At 36.4% G+C, this 22,150-nt stretch overlaps 1 gene segment (V, D, J or C); it reads left to right on the top strand.

Moving 5' to 3' along the window:
- Positions 1–16,991: 16,991 nt before the first annotated feature.
- LOC115426969 (Ig kappa chain V region S211-like) lies at positions 16,992–17,740 on the top strand. The segment is given in 2 exon segments: positions 16,992–17,215; positions 17,308–17,740. Coding segments are annotated over 2 exon segments (390 nt in total).
- The last annotated feature ends 4,410 nt before the right edge of the window (positions 17,741–22,150 follow it).

The following is a 22,150-nucleotide window of genomic DNA, read 5'->3' as shown; positions in this document are numbered from 1 at the left end:
TTTAATTCACTGATCATATAATCAATCAAATTTTATTTATATAGTGCCAAATCATAACAGAAGTTATCTCATGACACTTTACACATAGTTGGTCCAAACCAGACTCTAAGCCAATTTACAGAAACCAACAGAATCCTCCAGGAAAAAACACTAGTGAGTGGAGACAGAGGAAGGAAAAACTACCTTTAACAGCAGAAACCTGGAGCAGACCCAGACTGAGGAGGATGGACGTCTGCCTTCACCAGTTGGGGTTAAAGAGAGAGAGTAAAGGAGGAGAAAAGAGAGAGCAATAGAGATAGAGAGAGACTGGGGGAGAGGGGGAGAAGGGGGGAGGTAGGGGGAGACACATGGATGCAGCTGATGCACAGATAACTGAACTAGAACATCTGTGGAACTGTATAATAAACACTATCATAACTATATGGATAAGTGAGTGATGACGATGAAGGAGGAGAGAGGCAGGACCACAGCAGCAGGTCCAGAGATGATCCAGGGAAAACCTGTGATGATCCAGGGAAAACCTGTGAGGCGATAAAGCAAAGAGACTCCAGGGAAGAAGTCAAGTCAGTAAGATGTATTCACTGGGGCGTAAATAGGAGAGAGAATTAGGAGAGAAAAAGTCAGGGAGAAAGAGGAGCAGAGAGGAGGTCAGAGAGGAGGAGGAGCAGAGAAGAGCTCAGTGTATCCAGATGAGTCTCCATCAGTCTAAGCCTATAGCAGCAGAACTAAGAGCAGCCTGAGCCGCCCTAACTATAGGATTCATCAAAAAGGAATGTTTTTTTACCTACTCTTAAACATACAGAGGGTGTCTGCGTCTCGGACCGAGGCAGGAGGTGGTTCCACAATCGTGGAGCTTGATAACTGAAAGCTCTGGCCCCCGTCCTACTTTTGGAGATTCTCGGGACCACCAGTGCACCTGCATGTGGACAGCGTAGTGCTCTAGATCAGGGGTGTCAAACTCATTTTCTTCCGGCAGCCACATTCAGCCCAATTTAATCTGAAGTGGGCCGGACCAGTAAAATAATAGCATGATAGCCGATAAATAATGGCAACTCCAAATTATTTTAGCGCAAAAAATAACATTCAATTATGCCAATATTTGCATTTACAAACTATCCAAACAAAAAGGATGTGAATAACCTGAAAAAAAAAAAGAAATTTGTTAAGAAATGTGATTACAATTTTATCAATTTTCTGTCTCGACTTATCATTTCTACATATGCATTACAGATCAGATTTTACAAAGGCACAAAACATTCAATAACAGGCAGAAAACTGTTAAAATTGCACTTAATTTACTTCAGACATTTTAGGTTATTCACATTTTATTGTTAAAGGATAGTTTGTTAATGGAAACATTTTCATAATTTAATGTTTTTTTGCACTAAATCAAACAGAAAAAATTAGTGTTGTCATTATTTACAGGTTATTATGATATTTTTGAGTTTGATGCCCTAACTTGCACTTTGCAAATTCATCCCGTGGGCCAGATTGGAACCTTTGGCGGGCCAGTTTTGGGATGAGTTTGTGAAACGCAAAAATTACATTGAAGATATTGACAATCAATGACGTCAAAATCATTTTAACCCTTTCATGCATAGTGGTCACTCCAGTGGACAGTTCTTCTCCAGCTGTTCTCTTGTATATTAATGAGTTTTGTTGTTTTAGTTCCATATCAGCCAACACAGTGGACACTTATGCACCATCCCATACACTGACATTCAGACCATTACTGTAACTTTACTGTTCTTGATAAACCTGATCTGCAGTAACATGTTTGAGTGTAAATCAATTGCTAATTGTTATTAGACTGTAATTAACAAACAAAAAGTTTTTTTTTTTCTTGCATATCCTCCTGAGACCCAGCAATGCATTTTGTCCTCTGTAAGGGACAAAAGTTTGACAGTTTTACTTAAAAAATACTGTCCATTACAAAGGCCATTCCCTTAAAAAAAATCAATAAATAAATAAAAATAATTTTACAAATGTATCTGAAAAAACGGTTGCATTATGCAGTTTCCAATCAAGACAATTTTTTAATGTAAAAAAGCTAAAAGTGTCAATTTCCTGGGCCTCAGGAGGATTTTATCTCCATGAAATGAGTAATAACTAATATTGGACTATGATAAAATGTGAGAAAACAGTAGCAATTTAGCAATTAGCGGCATTAAAAATGTTTTTATTTTATAGTTTTCACACAGTATATCACTTTCTGATGATGATTTTTTTTAAATAAGTGTTTCTTTGCTTCAAAACTTAAATACATGTTGTCCAGCTGAGTGGATATTTTTATAACTCCATGGAAAATAGGTTCATAAAAAAAAAAAAAAATCAATTGCATTGTTTTTTCATGCCCAAAGAGGAACAAAAACACTCACGAAAAAAATATTGACTAAGGTTCTCATAATTCAGGCATGAAAGGGTTAATTCAGGTTCCACATACAGACACATACAGTCCAATTAGATTTGAAGTGGGTCAGAACCAGTCAAATATTATCAGAATAACCTATAAATTATGACAACCCCACTTTTTCTCTTTTTTTTTTGGTGTAAAAACGTAAAATTACATGAAAATGTTTACATTACCAAACTATACTTTTACAAAAAACGTAAATAACCTGAACAAACGGAAATGTTTTAAGAAAAGTAAATGCAATTTGACACACAAACTGATAAACAGAGGCAGAATATTGTAAAAATTGCACTTGTTTTTCTTCAGACAATTCAAGTTGTTCATGTTATTCAGATTTTTAAGTAAACTTCGTAGATGTAAACCTGATCATAATAGAATTTTGCTTTTTCCACTGTTATTATTTTACTGGTCCGGCCCACTGCAGATCAAACTGGGCTGAATGTGGAACTGAACTAAAATGAGTTTGACAGAACTGGTTTAAAGGATAGTTTGTGGATGTAAACATTTTCGTAATGTAATTTTACTTGTTTCACTCTAAAACATACAGGAAAGTTTGGAGTGGACCAAGGTTATTATCGTTAACGAAAACTAACCAAATGACCAAAACTAGAATAGAAAAAACATTTTCGTTAACTGAAATAAATAAAAACTATTATTAGAAGAAAAAAAACATAACTAACTGAAACTGTATTGTGTGTTTACAAAACGAACTAAAACGGATAAAAATTATGGATAAAATTTCCTTTGTTTTTGTCTTTGTCAGTCGGATTGATACGAAATCGATTTATTTCGCCCTAGCAATTTTCTCTGCTGTCACCATACGATATTTAAGGGTCCGTCACTTGTGGTTTCCAGTCGTCTTCTGGTCCCCACTCTACCTGGAAACATGGAGACTAAAGTTGGGAGAAAGCAGCAGAGTCCTGTCTGGGATTTATTTGAATACAACGGAGAAAAAGAGAAAAGACATTAAAAAACTAAACTAAAACTAAGCATTTAGAAAAAAATGAAAACTAATAAAAACTAGCAAACCTGCTCTAGAAACGAATTAAAACGAACTGAATTAGAGAAAAAAAAGTCCAAACTAACTAAAACTAAACTAGAATGAAAAATCCAAAACTCTTAGAACCTTGGTGGTTTCATGGCCCCTCAAACATCGCACACTGACATAAATGCATTATGGGATGTCCACCGGGGCTAATCCGGTCATGTGTTCACAGGGTTATGGGTCTGTGCTGGACAGGTGGGCCTGGGGCCAAACAACAGCTGATGGGATTGGATCTGCTTTTATTCCAGACTCCACATCCATCACATCTGAGAGCGCTGCACAGAAAAGTGTAGATTCAATCTGGGGTGTCTGCTCAGATCAGCACCCTGTGCTTTCACTGCTTTTATTAGTTTCCACTGTCCAACCTTCAAATGCAGCTCTGAGATATTTATTCCCTCCTCCAGGAGGTATTGTGATCACTTTGCTCTGTGTGTTTGTTTGTTTGTTTGCGTGTTTGCAAATTTAGGGGAAAACTATTCCAACCATCTTTCCCAAATTGTACCCACAGATACCCACCCAGCATGTCCATGTGGGCTGAACGATATGGACAATATCATATCTCGATATTCGTGCCAGATATCTTGATACTGATACGATACAATATGACTACGGGTTCGGTGAAAACCAAGCATTTTTAAGAAAAATACAAACATCAAAATACAAAAGAATGTGGAAAATGCAGTTTTATTTTTAAGAACTCACTGCCAGTCATCAACATTAACATAAAGTACGAATAAATGAAATTTGTTGTGACTTCCAGAGTTGTACATGCAGGGTGAGCGCGGGGGAAATCTATATTGTTTATATTGTGCATTTTTCGATATTAATATCTTGAATGTTTATATCTAGATATCGATACGATATATCTTTCAGCCCTAATGTCCATGTGGGCCGCAGAAGGCCTACATTTGGGCTGCATATAAGCGTCCCATTTGGGTTTTTCCGCAGTTTCCATGGTAACCCCACATGTGTTTGACCATATTAAAATCAGAATCAGAGACCTGAATATCGCATATTATTTATTCTTCGCGCTATTTTATCCCACGATGTTTATCTTCCATGTCATTTGCACGACTTCTCATGTTATTTGCACTACTTAAATTCTATGTTTTATAAATATCTTAGTTTGCAATCCTTTTTATTTTTGCATTTTCTAAATGCTTCGTTTCAGTTTAGTTTTTTTAATATCTTTTCTCTTCTTCTCTGTCGTCGTATTCAAATAAATCCCAGACAGGACTCTGCTGCTTTCTCCCAACTTTAGTCTCCATGTTTCCAGGTAGAGTGGGGACCAGAAGACGACTGGAAACCACAAGTGAACACAAGTGACAGACCCTTAAATATCATATGGTGGCAGCAGAGAAAATTGCTTGAGGGAAATAAATCGATTTCATGTCAATCCGACATTGACAAAGATGAAAACGAAGGGAATTTTATCCAGAATTTTTATGTTTTAGTTAGTTTTGTAAACACACAATACAGTTTCAGTTAGTTATCATTTTTTTCTTTTAATTCTAGTTTTTATTTATTTCAGTTAACGAAAATGTTTTTACAATTCTAGTTTTCGTCATTTCGTTTGTTTTTGTTAACGATAATTACCTTGCTGCGGACAAACCCACATAGGACCCTTATATGCAGCCCAACTGTAACCCCTCTGGGGCCCACATGGACATGCTGGATGGGTAGGCCTAGGCCCTGGGACCAACCCATTAAATTTTGGGCCAAGTAGGCCAAAGTTCAAGGTCACAGCAAGGTCACAAAATCTACAATTTTCCTATCTGTCATCATTGAGCAATTTTCCAAAAATTCATCAAAAATTCAAAACGACTCCGATTAGCCTCCAATTGGATCCACCTGTAGCTTAGAACAATCTCTTGTATCTGGAACTAAATTGTCCACATCCACTGTGGAATGTGGACTCTGTGGACATTTCCAGTTAACATTGAAAATCCCATTTACCACACATTTAAAATTAGAACTCAACTAATATTGATTGGAATTGAATCTAATTTGACAGACACATGACTGGAACCAAGCTTCAACTTTTTCTGCTGTATGGAACAACCTGGAAACTGTTGAATTTAAACAGAAACAGTGGATCCACACATGCACACTGTTCAGGGTGCCTGGTGGAGGTGTTTGATTATATTTGACTTTTTTTTTTTATATATATAAATATATATCAACATGTTTATCTTGCGTGTAATCCTTGCACATTGTGTGTCAGTTGTGTGTTTGTTATCCTGTGCATTCATTTACCTCTTTATCACATGTATGACCTCATGTCTTCTGTAACATGTTTAACACTCTGCACTGTCAGCCCTGACGTTCAAAAAAAAAAAAAACAATTACAATGCACGTAAAAACATCAGTTTGATGACATTACTAGAAAATATTAGGTGTGGTGAAGTGCTTTGTAGATACAGTTGAATGTGTGAATAAAATTCAGTTCATGGATTATTTGGCTCAGCCTCTGGAGGAAAGAACAGAACCCTGAAAAAGGTGGAAGACCAGGGCTGCCGACATTTAATACATGAATTCTACATTTAACGAGGCCTTAAATGTGTCATTAATTAATTAAAAGTGGAAATACATACATTGAATAAATAAATATGTCTATCAAAAATTACCTAAATGTGTCATGAATTAATTAAAATTGGAAATACAGACTAGAGGTAATAGAGGGTCTGCACACACGTCACCCCCCCCCCCCCAGGCCACGCCCCTCTCAGTCAGACTGAGTGTCTTAAACCAACCTGCTCAACATGACGGAGTATAGCAGTAAACACAGCCAGAGAAAAGGACCATGGGAAATCTGAAATTAAATGAAGGACAGTTGGACTGGACATGGATCTGTACGAGCTACCAAAGAACAAGTGGTCCATGAACACTGACATGTGGACACACATGGAGGATCCAGACCTGATCCAGGGGGGAGGGGATCAGCGCTATTTGGACCTGAAACAAATATACATGGTTTCATCAGGACTGACAACCAGGGTCCAAAACTAGGACCAGAACCAGCTGATCCAAAGGCTCCAAAACTAGGACCAGAACCAGCTGATCCAAAGGTCATTTCCAGTCCAGCGCGGACTGACCCCAGTGAATATATGCATGATCTACTGGGACTGAGGAGGTTTACTGAGTCTAGTTCAGATCCAGTCCTTTATCCAACACAGATACTACTGCTGTGGACCAGCAGGGCACCACTGGATTCTGGGAAATTAGCAGATTTAGACCACCTGGTTTAAATTATGACATTATTCTTGTGATATTATGGCTTTATTGTCAGAATATGACGACTTTAATCTCATAAACCAATGACATTTTTGTTAAATTATGAGTTTTTTTATAACTATGACTTTATTCTCATAACATTGTGATTCTTTTTGTATTCAACTTTAATCTCATAAAATTACAGGTTTTATATCAATATGTTATGACTTTATACTCGTAGTGACAAATATTTTTATTTTCTTCTGTGGTCCTAATACTCCGTCGTAGCTTTATTCTCCAGTTCCCCTGTATTTGAAAAACTGGGTTAGCCTCAGTTTCAGTTAGTTTACTAATCATCAAAGTTCCAATAGTTTTGGATTTTTCATTATAGTTTAGTTTTAATTAGTTTGGACTTTTTTTTCTCTAATTCAGTTAGTTTTAATTCGTTTTTAGAGCAGGTTTGCTAGTTTTTATTAGTTTTTGTTATTTTCTAAATCCTTAGTTTTAGTTTTTTTTTTTAAATATCTTTTGTCTTCTTCACCGTCATATTCAAATAAATCCCAGACAGGACTCTGCTGCTTCCTCCCAACTTTAGTCTCCATGTTTTCAGGTAGAGTGGGGACCAGAAGATGACTAAACGAGAAGTGACGGACCGTTAAATATCATATGGTGCCAGCAGCTAAAATTGCTCGAGGGAAATAAATCGATTTTATATCAATCCAACACTGACAAAGACGAAACCGAAGGGAATTTTATCCATAATTTTTATACGTTTTAGTTAGTTTTATAAGCACACAATACAGTTTCAGTTAGTTATCGTTTTTTTCTTTTAATTATAGTTTTTATTTATTTCAGTTAACGAAAATGTTTTTACAATTCTAGTTTTCATCATTTCGTTAGTTTTCGTTAACGAGAATAACCTTGCTAATCATGTAGGAGCACAAGGTTCACAATCACAAAATGAAGACAAAAACCATGAAAGATCTGATCATGAAACCAAGAGCTGCACTAAGAAGGAACGTTAGCCAAAACAATACGTCATTTCAGGTCTGATCGGACCCAAAAATTCAGCATAAATGAATGTTATCTGACACCAAACAGGATCCACAGATCTAGGTTTGGTTTCCTGGATTTGTGGATCCATCTCCTTCTCTTTTCTTTGTCTTTCAGTGTCTGTAAAACGATAGCTCCCACTGCTTTAAGAACCTGAAAATACAATTAATCTCACAACAGCTCTGCCCCATTTTTATCAAATATTGCTCTTCAGTTTAGACAGTACTGAAGCCAACGCTGTCACTCATCTCCCTCTTTCTGACACTCAGTGGGTGGAACCGCAGTGACTTCCGTTAGCGCTGACGTCACGTGCAGACCCTCTGTTCATTTAAAGTTAAGAGGTTAATATTAGAACATTAATGAAACTTGTTCAAATAAATATTTTTCACTAATCTAATTATCTATTTGGTGTTCTTGAATTGACTGTGTTAATATCTTGACCGTAAGGGTGTATCACTTCTTGTTATTTTCCTGATTATTGCTTGGTGGGTTGATACATTTAAAAAATCCTAAAGTTACAAAATTATTCTAATAAAATGTTTGTTTGTTTTTCCTTTTTCTTCAAATTTGTAGACAAATACATCATATTAATTTTGTTGTGAGTCTAATGACTACAGTAGAAATCACCGTATTTATGAAGTTGATTAGAAACCGTAGTTAGAACAGATGCACTTACATGAATCAAACACCAGGTGTCCCCCTGAGACCATGTTCTGTCCAGAAGAAGATCGAACTGTTCAAACTGAAAACATGGAGGACACAATAAGGAAACTTACAGACACTGAAAGGTTCAAAATAAGACCCAATGTATTAGAAAATGTATTTAAATATTAAATATTATGTATTTTTATACTATATCAAATATTTTAAATTTAACCCTTTCATGCACAGTGGTCACCACAGTGGACAGTTCTTCTCCAGCTGTTCTCTTGTATATTCATGGGTTTTGTTGTTTTAGTTCCATATCAGCCAACACAGTGGACGCTCATGCACCATCCCATACACTGACATTTATAGCATTAATGTAACTTTGCTGTTCTTGATAAAAGTGATCTGTCGTGACATGTTTGAGTGTGAACCACTTGTTTTTTGTTAGACACAAAGGTTCTTTTGCATGTTATCTCCATGAAATGAGTAATAACTAGCATTAGAATATGTTAAAATGTGAGAAAACATCAGATTAGCAACATTAAAAATGTTTTTTATTTTATTTTCATGTCCCTTTCTTATGGAAGAGGATTATGGCCACTGGAAAATAAAAAAAGATGTAATATATATATTTTTTATTATTATTCTGAGAAAAAAAGTCAGAATTCTGCCTGTTTTTTTTTCAGAATTCTGACTTTAATCTCAGACTTCTGACTTTTTTTTCAGAATTCTGACTTTAAAGTCAAAATTCTGTTTTGTTTTTGTTATTTTCAGAATTCTGACTTTCATCTTAGAATTCTGATGTTAATCTCAGAATTCTAACTTTTTTCTCTGAATTCTGTCTTTTTTTTTTTGCATAATAATAATAAGAAATACATATTGGACCCTAGTTTGTTGTATTTTTTTCTAGTGGCCCTAATTCTCTTCCGTACTTTCTGATATTGGGTTTTAAACACACGTGTTTTTACTTCAAAAGTTAAATGCATGGACCTTTTTGTAACTCCATGAAAAAAAAAGTGTTTTTTTTTCATACCTAAGGGGGAATAGAAACACTCAAGAAAAAAATCTTGCCTAAGGTTCTCATAAATCATGCATGAAAGGGTTAAAAGAAATTTTTAAACAATACCTTCTAAATGTGATTCTAGTTCCAATTTCCATAATAATACATGAAGTGAAATGAAGTAGTCAAAGCTCTGAAATGGCATCGAATATAAACAAAGTTATTAAATCTGTTGAACATGGGGTTACAATTGTAATCCCTAACCCAGCGTGTTTGTTAATTATTTGTATAGTTGTTTATTTCCTTGAGGACACATCATCAGTAGTGGACCCTGGGGTCACTGGGTGTTTGGGTCATTCTCACTGGACCCCCCCCCCTCCAAGGAAGGCTCTGCCCTGGATGATCAGACCCCAGAGTGGGTATTTTTAATTAATTGGAACCTCAAGTTTGGGTCTGTATATGTATATATATATATATATATATATATATATATATATATATATATATATATATATATATATATATATATATATATATGTATATATATATATATACACACACACACACACACACACTGACAGTCAATAGAAACTTTGAGGTAGAAATGTCTGCATATTTCTACTTGTAGGGGGGTTGTAATTATTCATTGTGCATTTATTGATGACTTAGTGCTGGGGTAGTTCAGATAATGATGAGCTGTCGTGTTGCACATGGGTTGGTCTCTTTGCAAAAGTGGACCAAATACACATTGAGCAATACTCAGTGGCTATGTGCACAATTTGAGGATTAGTTTTGAAGGCCTACATCACAGGTGTCAAACATGTGGCCCGGGGGCCAAATCTGGCCCGCAGGATGAAAGTGCAAAAATGAACCTGATCAGTCCAGGTCGTCCAAATCCTTTTGGTTCAGGTTCCACATACAGACCAATGTGATCTACAGTACAAATAACAACACAAAAACCCATAAATAATGACAACTACAAATTTTCTTTGTGAAAAATTATGTGGAAAAAAATTTAAGTGAAAAAAAGATAACATTACACTGTGAAAATATTTACATTTACAAAACTATTCTGTCACAATAAAATGCAAATAAATCCATAAATAAAAACAAAGATGAACCCAAAATGTGCAATTGGAACAATTTTCTGCCTGTTACTAAATGTTTGGTGCATTTATGGAATCACTGTGATCTGGAGTTGTGTTAATTACAATAAGAGATGGAATATTGTAGAAATTGTTCAAATTTCAGTTCCAAACTCCAAAATTTTAACAATATTCTGCCTGTTACCAAATATTTAAGTAACATTGTGTGTAATGTACATGCATAAATAATAAGTCGAGGCATTATATTGTTAAAATTGCACTAATTTTTCAAATGAAATTTGTTTTTTCAGGTTATTCACATCTTTTTTGTAAAATGTAAATATTTTCATAATTTAATTGAGGTTTTTTTGTACTAAACCAAAAAGAAAAACTTGGATTTGTCATTATTTATAGGTTATGAAGTCATTATTTTACTGGTCTGGCCCGCTGCAGATCAAATTGGGCTAAATATGGCCCCTGAACCAAAATGAGTTTGACCCCCCTGGCCTATATAAAGGCCCAAAAAAGGTCTCCATTGTTAGTCCAGTGAACGGCATCGTGCCATGTCTATCACATGAACAACATCTCCGGGTTGGCACTGGGTATGGTGGAGGCCGGTTTGAGCTCCAGTGATATAGCCAGGCCTATGGATGGGCTGTTCCCAACCCACAATCAGAAACCTGGTTGAACGCCACAACACCACAGGCTCTGCTGACCATAGACCACGTCCAGGGAGAGACAACTGCAGACCAGGACCACTACTGTTGTGAGTTTGTGTTCGGCAGGTGCCATTTTCTTTTAAGTTTTTTACTTTGAAATTATTCTTGAAACTTTTGATTTTTGTTTCTGCATGCCAATATCCTAAACAAATGATTCATATGAAAAAATTCCAGCTTAGGGTTTCAAAATAAAAATTATGTCGAAAAATATGGTCTCAAAGTTTTCACTGACTGTGAGTGTACATGCTTTCTGGAACAGGCTGTGCAGTGTTCCCCAGTGGTCACCAGGTGGTGCTGTAGCTTTACTGTTGTGTTACTGTGTTGGTGTTGAAACCACACAATAAAGTGTTGACTGACTGGACGTGACTTCCTCCATGTTGTATATTTCAGTATGTAAACATAAAATGGTGACGCTGACACTATACTAGTAAATATTCATCAACATAAACCAGATGAACTCCATAAATGACCTGTTTGGCTGCTAAAGTTATTGTGATTATCTAAACATCCATGGGATCAAAACCAAAGTTAGTATCAGGATCAGAGAAATAAGATCATGATAAGATTTTTTTTTTTCATTGCACTTTCTCTTCTATATGTTCAGCAAATTCCCCACCCCAACCCACAAACTGACATAAACATATGAAAGAAGTGTTTATGTCCAACTCTGGACTGTCATGTGATTTAATTTTGCAGTTTATTTCTTTGTTTTCGCTGGTTGTTCTGTAATAGTACAACAGCGCCACCTTCAGCACCTATGACCAAACAGCCGTGCACAGAAAACAACAGCAATAAATAACATATCTACAAATTCTGAATGTAATGTATGGGTTCCAGTGGGTTCAAAGTCTGGTCTACATGTGTCAGTCAAATTGTGATCGAAAATGCCTTTTTACTAACGTAAGGCAGATGGAGTAATCAGGTTCAAGGAGGTCATGGTTTGGGTTTCTTTGAAGAAATGGGGCAGGTGTTTTCCAGATTCAGCCGGTTTGTTTCAGTGGTTTCTGTTTGAGCCTCATTGTGGCGAATGTTCTGTTGGTCTGATCCATGAACTGGTGGTTTGTTCAGTTCTCACATTAGTAACATCATCATCTTAAGGCTGGAAATGCACATTTTCCAGAAATGATCCAGAAAATCCACATTTTATATGTTAAAAGTCAGATCCATAGTATTCAAATGTTAAATTGCAAATGTATATTTGGGTTCTTCTATGAAACTGGTCCTAAAAACAGGACATGGGGCCGAAAAATTCAAACCAGATGTAGACGAATGTTATGAAGCAGGTTTGGAAGCACTTTGGGTCTATTTGAAAAAGAAATATTTACTGAGATAAAAGAGAAACTATTTTTTAGATAAAACACATTTTTATATATTTTTTAAATTATTTTTTATACAAAAATCCACATGTAACACGGTCAAAAGGACACAAAAATTACACTATTTTCTTAACTCTCTCTGTTCTCTCACAGGTACATTTTGGGAACTGAACTAATTAATTAATTAATTTTCATATGTGAGTGGACAAATGTGAAGTGTAGATGAACTGGGATTGTGGGTGTGAAATTATGGAATGGACCTTATGATGCATTTAAAAAAAAGGACCTGAAGTTTAAAATTATTCAGAAATATTGAACTGAGATGGTAGATGTGTTTTGGTTGTTTTTTTTTTAAATTTGTTATGGTGTGAATCCTCGATGCTGTACACATTTAAGTTGATGTAAGCAGTGTATTAGTTGAAAAGGTTAGGCAAAAAAAATAAGCTTTTGCTTCTAGCCTATTCCTTTTTTGGTTTTTATGTTTATTACGATTAGTGTACTGAGTACAATGATTGATGTAAAACCAAAAATAAATTCATTCATTCATTCAATTATTCAAGTCAGGGTGTTTCATAAAAATGACCGCTGTTGCAAAATTGTTCATGATTTATATGTTTAAATGTTCAGGTTCTGTATGTAACACCAGTGGACACGATGGGTTCCACACTAAACCTGGAATGAGACTGAGATTGATGCCAAACCCACATGTGTGGATTAGAAAAACCACGAGGATCCACACATTGAACACAGCGTCTGTATTTAGAGTCTATAGAAGAGCATTTACACACGTTTACACATTTAATGCACTGACACCTAGGGAGATTTAATGTCCATATTTGGGTCCTATTTTGGGACCCAACATTTGATTAAAAATTCAAAAATTATGGGATGGCTCAGAGCAGGAGTATAATTGTTTTGCATTTCTCTGAGGTCATCATTAGGTCCATCCTGGGGGTAAATCTGTCTACATTTACCTTTTATTGTTGGTTCTAAAAAGATGGAAAAGTGACAGATACTAAAATAAACCCAGTTTCATAGAAGCACCCAAACATAAATACATTCATGTTCATCAGACAGATTTCATGCAGATTCCTGAAATGCGCTGCAGACTGACAACAGTGTGATGTTGGACTCATTAAAGAGGATTTTTCTGGTTAAAGTGGTGGATTTGAGCTTTGTGAAACAGAAGAAGAAACCTGAAGTTCAAGGACTGATTGTTTAACCAGAGGAAAAACAAAAAACAAAAACTAGAGCTGAAGTGAAGACTGTTGGTGTGAAACTCATGTGTTCCAGCAGAGGAAGTGCTGATGGTGTGAGCAGAACAACAACCACAGAGAACACACTGGTATCTGATCGTATCTACATCCTCTGTCTGCGTCTCGTCTTTGGTTTTCAGTAACAGTTGTTTTTTTTTTTCCACTCAGCCTCCACCCACTCTGAGCTTAACGACAAGTCCAGGCACCTGTTTGAAATGAAGGAACCCTTTATGAACCCTTTAACCCCCAGAAAAACACACATCCATAGCACAGATGGTCCCACATCTCCACCACATCATCTGTTTCTCCATCACTTTTCAAACTACAGCCCTTTTAATGCACGTTGCTGAATAATTCCTCTGATCCACTGAACTTTTGCCCCTGAACTTTGACCTTTTTTTTCCAGTAAAAATCAAACATGAAATCAGAACAGGTGTCTTCCTCCTAACATCAAAAAACACCTCATTTTACAGCATCATATACAACACAGGCCAAAACCGGCCCGCCAAAAGTTCCGATCCAGCCCACGGGATGAATTTGCAAAGTGAAAGTTAGGCCGTCAAACTCAAAAATAATACCACAATAACCAATAAATAATGACAACACCCTTTTTTTTCTCTTTAATTTAGTGCAAAAAACATTAAATTGTAAAAATGTTTACATTAACAGACTATCCTTTAACAATAACATGAACAAAATGAAGAAATGAAGTCAATTAAGTGCAATTTTAACAACTTTCTGCCTGTTACTAAATGTTTTGTGCATATGTATAAATGATAAGTCAAGTCATAATACTGATAAAATTATACTTTTATTTCTTAACAAATTCTGTTTTTTTTTTTCAGGTTATTTACATCCTTGTTGTGTGGATAGTTTATAAATGTAAATATTGGCATAACTGAATGGTATTTTTTGCCCTAAAACAGTCTGGAGTTGTCATAATCTATAGGTTATCATGCTATTATTTGACTGGTCCGGCCCACTTCTGATTAAATTTGGCTGAATGTGAGTTTGACACCCCTGATATACAAGGATGAGTAATAATGCCCAGTAACATTCTAATCTGGGCCATTTTATATGTAACAAACCTATGAAGTAATCATATTTGCCAACACTGTAATAAGTTATTACATTATTGGCCTAACATTAAAAAAATCCTGAAAATGTAATGTAATATTACATAAAAAGGACTGCATTTCCTTTTTTTTGTTCTTTTTTTGCAGTTTTTGTGCACTTTGTTCATCAAAAATCAGTGTAGTGGATGAAATAGTCATGATATCAAAACTACCAAATACACTTCAAATCCAATCACATTGTATTTATACAGAACCACACTAAGAAATAACAGGGTGGAATTTGTTAGAATGAGTTAAAAATGTTATGCAGCTTAATACACTGCAAAACTCTAAAATCTTACCGTGTGTATTTTTCTCATTTCTAGTCCAAATATCTCATCACACTTAAAATAAGACAGAATCACCTAAAGAGGAACTTTTCAGTGAGATACAAGAACTGATTTATAGACAACAGATCTGGAAAATCTGATTTGAAGAAATCTGACCAAGATCATTTTCAGTTGTTGGTTATGTTTTTTTATTCTCTTGCCACTTTAAACTGGAATTTGACCCCCTAAACATGCTCAAAAACTCATCAAATTTGGCACGTATGTCACGTCCTGCGAAAAATTTTATAAAATGTAAAAATTAACCCTATAGGTGCCAAAATGAGCTCTCTAGCACCCCCTAGATACACAAAAACATCCCTAGCAGCCAGTAGGAATGTCGTAGGAATATGAAAACAACGCCAAAATTTTTGTCTCATCGAGCCCGACAAATCATAGGCTGACACCTATGAGCTAACTCCAACAGGAAGTTCGTAATTTGCCTTTCAAAATAAAACATCAAAAAGAAACTTGTCTGAGGTCGTTTGTCACACTGGCTTCTAAATAGCACCAAAAGATAGAGTAAGCCCTTTAAAAAAAGACTGATCTCGCACTTTTTTTCATAACTTAGTTTTTTTTTTTGGTTTTTTTTTTTGCTTAATTCATGATTTTTCTGCCTAATTCAAGTGAAAATTTTGATTTTTTTTCCAGTTTATGCAACAAAATATGGTTATTCAAATGTAAAAAGATGCTGCAATAAATCCAAAGTAATAGATAGATAGATAGATAGATAGATAGATAGATAGATAGATAGATAGATGTGGGCTAAACAAGATGTTTGCTTTTTTTAAAGTGTTGAATTAAATGAATCAATTTGAAATTGACAACAGACGAATGAACCGAAGAATCGACTCAGTAAAAAGAATCGGACTTCCCGTCATTAAATTTACAACTAAATGTGTGTAAATCCAAACCAATACTGGTGATTAGAAAATGAAATTCTTAAAAGCAAAACCATACTTTAGATTTATTGACACAGTTACTTTGGATTTATTAGTTGGTTATCTTTGCAATTAACTGCAACATGTCTTTACATTCAATAACCATATTTCGTGGAACAAGTCGCGTGACATTTTTAATTAATTCCAATAAATTCCAACATTTTATTTGTTTGAGAGCAGATCATAACAAAAGTGACCTCATGATACTTTAATACTCTGAATGAGCCAATCCACAGACACCAAACACTTCGCTAATAATGGATGAAATAAATACTCCTCCATACATGAAATTATGAATGTACGTATCTAAGAAAATAGACAACACTCCAAGTAAAGCTTTAGTACGACAAATAATCCTGAAACTGTCTCTTCCACCTATAATTAAGGACAGTGGGTGTACTGATGAATGAATATCCAGTGGTTAGACACACTTGTTTTCTGTTCAGTTCATGATTATATTTTGGGTTAGGGTTAAGAAAGAAAATTCATAGTTGTCATGATTTATGGGTTATTGTGTTGTTATTTTTACTGGAGATCACATTGGTCTGTATGTGGAACCTGAACCAAAATGATTTGGACAACCTGCACTGTTCAGGTTAATTTTTGCACTTTCATCCCACGGGCCAGATTGGATGGTTTGGTGGGCCAGATTTGGCCCCTGGGCCACATGTTTGACACCTGTGACCTACATGATCATTTAATTAAATAGAGGAAAACCCCCGGTACCACACACCCTTTTCTACCAACATGAACAAACGCCTGTTTATGTTTCATTTCATGTTGAGGTTCATGAAGCGTCAGTGAAAGTTTCAGCAGCTTCTGTAGAGTACGGATCTATTATTCGGTGTACGACTCTACGCTGATGACACCCTTTTCTACACACATGAACAAACAGCAGAGGGAGAACCTGAGGGCTGTTTGGTGTCCACGCAGGGGCTGATGGGAGGTGGGAGGGGCCATTAGAAAGCAGGAGGCCCCGTTGCTTCGTCCTCCTCTTCATCAGACGCTGCTTCTCCAGGTTCACCAGAGGAAACGCCACAGAATGCTTCTCCTGCTGCCGGCCGCTCTGTGCTGTCTGTGTTCAGGTGAGTGTTTCCGGCCAATCAGGAGCCGGCACATTCTCCCTGCAAAACATACCACCTCGCTTACCTTCATCCACGGCTCTGTTTGTTTACAGCGCTGGTCACCACGGCAACACAGCTGACCCAGGACAAGTTGTTCCTGAGCAGAGGAGAGGGTATATCGGTTTCAATGAGCTGTGGTGGGACAGAGCAGTGTGATGATAAACAACTTTACTGGTTCCAGAAGAAAGACGGACAACCATTCGAGATGATCCTCCAGTACAACTTAGAAAGTGAAAAATCCAAAAATCGCAACGACCATCCTGAAAAAGACGACTTCAGCGTCTTGAAGTCAGACAGTGGTATTAATCTGATCATAGCGACGACAAAAGCTGCCCATTCAGCCACCTACTACTGCGCCTGTTATAAAGAAGTTCCCCACAGTGAGAAAGAACGCCGCTAACCTGAACAAAAACCTCCAGATATTCAACAGGAAGAAAAACCACAATCACATATGTCAACTTCATATCAGATGTACATGCAGCAATCTCAGAGCAGTTTGAAGAACTCATGTCAACATGGAGTTCACAGCCTCGAAAATTATCCCAAGACTAAACACACAAAGCACTGACAGGGAAATGACTGTGAGCGACGGGAAGAAAAGGAACGTCCAAATGTGGACCACAGAGCAAACACATATTACTGGTTCATAATGATCAGGTCATCAAGTTCTCTTTAACAAAACATACAAGAACAAATAAATAAAAAATGAGCCGTAGAAATTAAAGATATAAGGCAGGGGTCAAAAACACATTTTCTTTCAGGTTCCACATTCAACCCAATTTGATCTCCAGTGGGCCGGACCAGTAAAATAATAACATAATAACCTATACATAATGAAAACTCCAAATGTTTGTCTTTGTTATTAAATTATGAAAATATTTACTTTTCACTTTTATTTACTTCTCTCGGTTTGATGTGAATATAATATTACACTATGCCTATAAAAAATGACAACTTCAAATTTTTGTCTTTGTTTTAGTGCAAAAAATAACATTAAATTATGAAAATATTTACAATTACAAACTATCCTGTAACAATAAAATGTGAATAACCTGAACAAATATGAACAACCTGAAATCTCTAAAGAAAATTAAGCACAATTTTAACAGTTTTCTACCTGATACTAAGTGTTTAGTGTCTTTGTGGCAGACACTTCAAGGCAAAAAAAGGGCTGACCAGCCACTGCAGGAGCCACAGAAACTGAAGTCAAGGTTGTCATTGAGACTGATGGACCAACAACAGTGTCTTTGTAGATCTGATCCATAATGCACATGTAGAAACGATAAGTTGAGGCAGAACAGTGTTAAAATTGCACTTGTTTTTCTCAAGAAATTTCAGTTTTTTCAGGTTATTCACGTCTTTTTTGTTTGGATAGTTTGTAAAAGTAAGTATTTTCATAATTTAATGGGGGTTTTTTGCACTAAAACAAAGACAAAAATTTGTAGTAGTCATTATTTATACAGGGTGGGGAAGCAAAATGTACAATATTTTGAGGCAGGGATTGAAAGACAGTGTATGACCAATTAGTTTATTGAAAGTCATGAGAATTTATTTGCCATAAGAAAATGTACATAATAGAAAATGTTTTTATTCTATGTGTCCTCCTTCTTTCTAAACAACTGCCTTCACACGCTTCCTGAAACTTGTGCAAGTGTTCCTCAAATATTGGGGTGACAACTTCTCCCATACTTCTTTAATAGTATCTTCCAGACTTTCTCGAAATAGTTTTGCTCATAGTCATTCTCTTCTTTCCATTATAAACAGTCTTTATGGACACTCCAACTATTTTTGAAATCTCCTTTGGTGTGACGAGTGCATTCAGCAAATCACACACTCTTTGACGTTTGCTTTCCTGATTACTCATATGGGCAAAAGTTTCTGAAAAGGTATGGATAATAGTGTTAGGTATGATTATGACATCAATATATGTTTGGTTTCAAAACAACTGACGTAGTGCCTGCTGAGAAAAAACAACTAAATGTTCATTGTAAATTTTGCTTCCCCACCCTGTAGGTTTTAATGTTATTATTTTACTGGTCCGGCCCACTGGAGATCAAATTGGGCTGAATGTGGCCCCAGAAGGAAAATGAGTTTGAGACCCCTGCTGTAGATCATATTGGTCTGTATGTGGAACCTGAACTAAAATGAGTTCCACAGCCTTGACTGTGGAATTTTTGCATTTTGCAAATTCATCCAATGGGCCGGATTGGAACCTTTAGTGGGCCGCATTTGGCCCCCGGGACGCATGTTTGAGACCTCTGATCTAAGGCATCAATCCCTCACATGAAATCTGTCAAAGCAAAAACCTGAGAACCTGCAGAACCCTTAAGGTGAAGACACACCAACCCGACTGACGATCGTTGCCATGGAGACCACATTGGACCTTACAGACCCTGGAGACCACGTTGGACCTCAGATTGGGGACTCACTGTCCTCACTGGAACTGTTGATGTCACTGTCTTGTAATGTGTGCAGAAATGACCAAAAACGGTCACTTACCCGATAAAGGGTTAACGAACACCTACATGATCATCAAATTAAATAGAGGAAAACCCCCAGTACCACACACCCTTTTCTACACACATGAACAAACAGCAGAGGGAGAACCTGAGGGCTGTTTGGTGTCCACGAAGGGGCTGATGGGAGGTGGGAGGGGCCATTAGAAAGCAGGAAGCCCCGTTGCTTCGTCCTCCTCTTCATCAGATGCTGCTTCTCCAGGTTCACCAGAGGAAACGCCACAGAATGCTTCTCCTGCTGCCGGCTGCTCTGTGCTGTCTGTGTTCAGGTGAGTGTTTCCGGCCAATCAGGAGCCGGCACAGTCTCCCTGCAAAAAATGCCACCGCGCTTACCTTTATCCACGGCTCTGTTTGTTTACAGCCCTGGTCACCACGGCAACACAGCTGACCCAGGACACGTTGTCCCTGAGCAGAGGAGAGAATAAATCGGTTTCAATGAGCTGTGGTGGGACAGAGCTGTGTGATGATAAACAACTTTACTGGTTCCAGAAGAAAGACGGACAACCATTCCAAACCATCCTACGGTACAACTTAGGAAATGAAAAATCCACAAGTCGCAACGACCATCCTGACAAAGACGACTTCAGCATCTTGACAGAAGGTGTAATTAATCTGATTATAGCGACAACAAAAGCTGCCCATTCAGCCACCTACTACTGCGCCTGTTATAAAGAAGTTCCCCACAGTGAGAAAGAACGCCGCTAACCTGAACAAAAACCTCCAGATATTCAACAGGAAGAAAAACCACAATCACATATTTCAACTTCATATCAGATGTACAAGCAGTGATCTGAGAGCAGTTTGAAGAACTCATGTCAACATGGAGTTCACAGCCTCGAAAATTATCCCAAGACTAAACACACAAAGCCCTGACAGGGAAATGACTGTGAGCGACGGGAAGAAAAGGAACGTCCAAATGTGGACCACAGAGCAAACACATATTACTGGTTCACAATGATCAGGTCATCAAGTTCTCTTTAACAAAACATACAAGAACCCACAAATAGGAAATGAGCTGTAGAAGTTAAAGATATAAGGCAGGGATCTAAAACACATTTTCTTTCAGGGGCAAAATTCAACCCGATTTGATCTCTACTGGGCCGGACCAGTAACATACTAGCATAATAACCTATAAATAATGACAACTCCAAATGTTTGTCTTTGGTATTAAATCAGGAAAATATTTACTTTTCTAAACTATCCAAATGAAAAAGATGTGAATAACCTGAAAAAACTGAAATCTCTTCAGAAAAATAAGTGCAATTTTAACAATATTCTGCCTCAACTTATCATTTCTACATGTGCATTATGGATCAGATCTACAAAGACACTAAAAACTGAGGAACAGGCAGAAAATTCTTAAAACTGTGCTTTATTTTCTTTAGACATTTCAGGTTGTTCATATTTGTTCAGGTTATTCACATTTTATTGTTTCAGGATAGTTTGTAAATGTAAATATTTTCATAATTTAATGTTATTTTTTGCACAAATATAAAGACAAATATTTGAGATTGTCATTATTTATAGACATAGTGGAATATTTTTGTTTTTCACATCAGACTGAGAAGAAAATATGGAGTCATTCGTTTATGTAGTTTATTCTGCTGTTATTATTTTCCTGTAGCTCAGGGGTCTCAAACATGTGGCCCGGGGGCCAAATGCCAAAGGTTCCAATTCGGCCTGTGGGATGAATTTGCAAAATGCAAAAATTCCACAGTCAAGGCTGTGGAACTCATTTTAGTTGCGGTTACACATACAGACCAATATGATCTACAGTGAAATAATAAGAGATGAAGAACCGACAAAAAAGAATGACTCCAGATTTTCTTCTCAGTCTGATGTGAAAAAAATATTACACTATGCCTATAAATAATGACGTCAAATATTTGTCTTTGTTTTAGTGCAAAAAATAACATAAAATTATGAAAATATTTACAATTACAAACTATCCTGTAACAATAAAATGTGAATAACCTGAACAAATATGAACAACCTGAAATGTCTAAAGAAAATTAAGCACAATTTTATTAATTTTCTGCCTGTTCCTAAGTGTTTAGTGTCTTTGTAGATCTGATCCATAATGCACATGTAGAAATGATAAGTTGAGGCAGAATATTGTCAAAATTGCACTTATTTTTCTGAAGAAATTTCAGTTTTTTCAGGTTATTCACATCTTTTTTGTTTGGATAGTTTATAAAAGTAAATATTTTCATAATTTAATGTTGTTGTTTTTGTTTACACTAAAACAAAGACAAAAATTTGGAGTTGTCATTATTTATAGGTTATTATGTTATTATTTTACTGGTCCGGCCCACTGGAGATCAAATTGGTCTGTATGTGGAACCTGAACTAAAATGAGTTCCATAACCTTGACTGTGGA

The sequence above is a fragment of the Sphaeramia orbicularis genome, chromosome 1 (genome assembly GCF_902148855.1).
Source record: "Sphaeramia orbicularis chromosome 1, fSphaOr1.1, whole genome shotgun sequence".
NCBI lineage: Eukaryota > Metazoa > Chordata > Actinopteri > Kurtiformes > Apogonidae > Sphaeramia > Sphaeramia orbicularis.
This window is presented reverse-complemented; position numbering and strand designations above follow the sequence as displayed.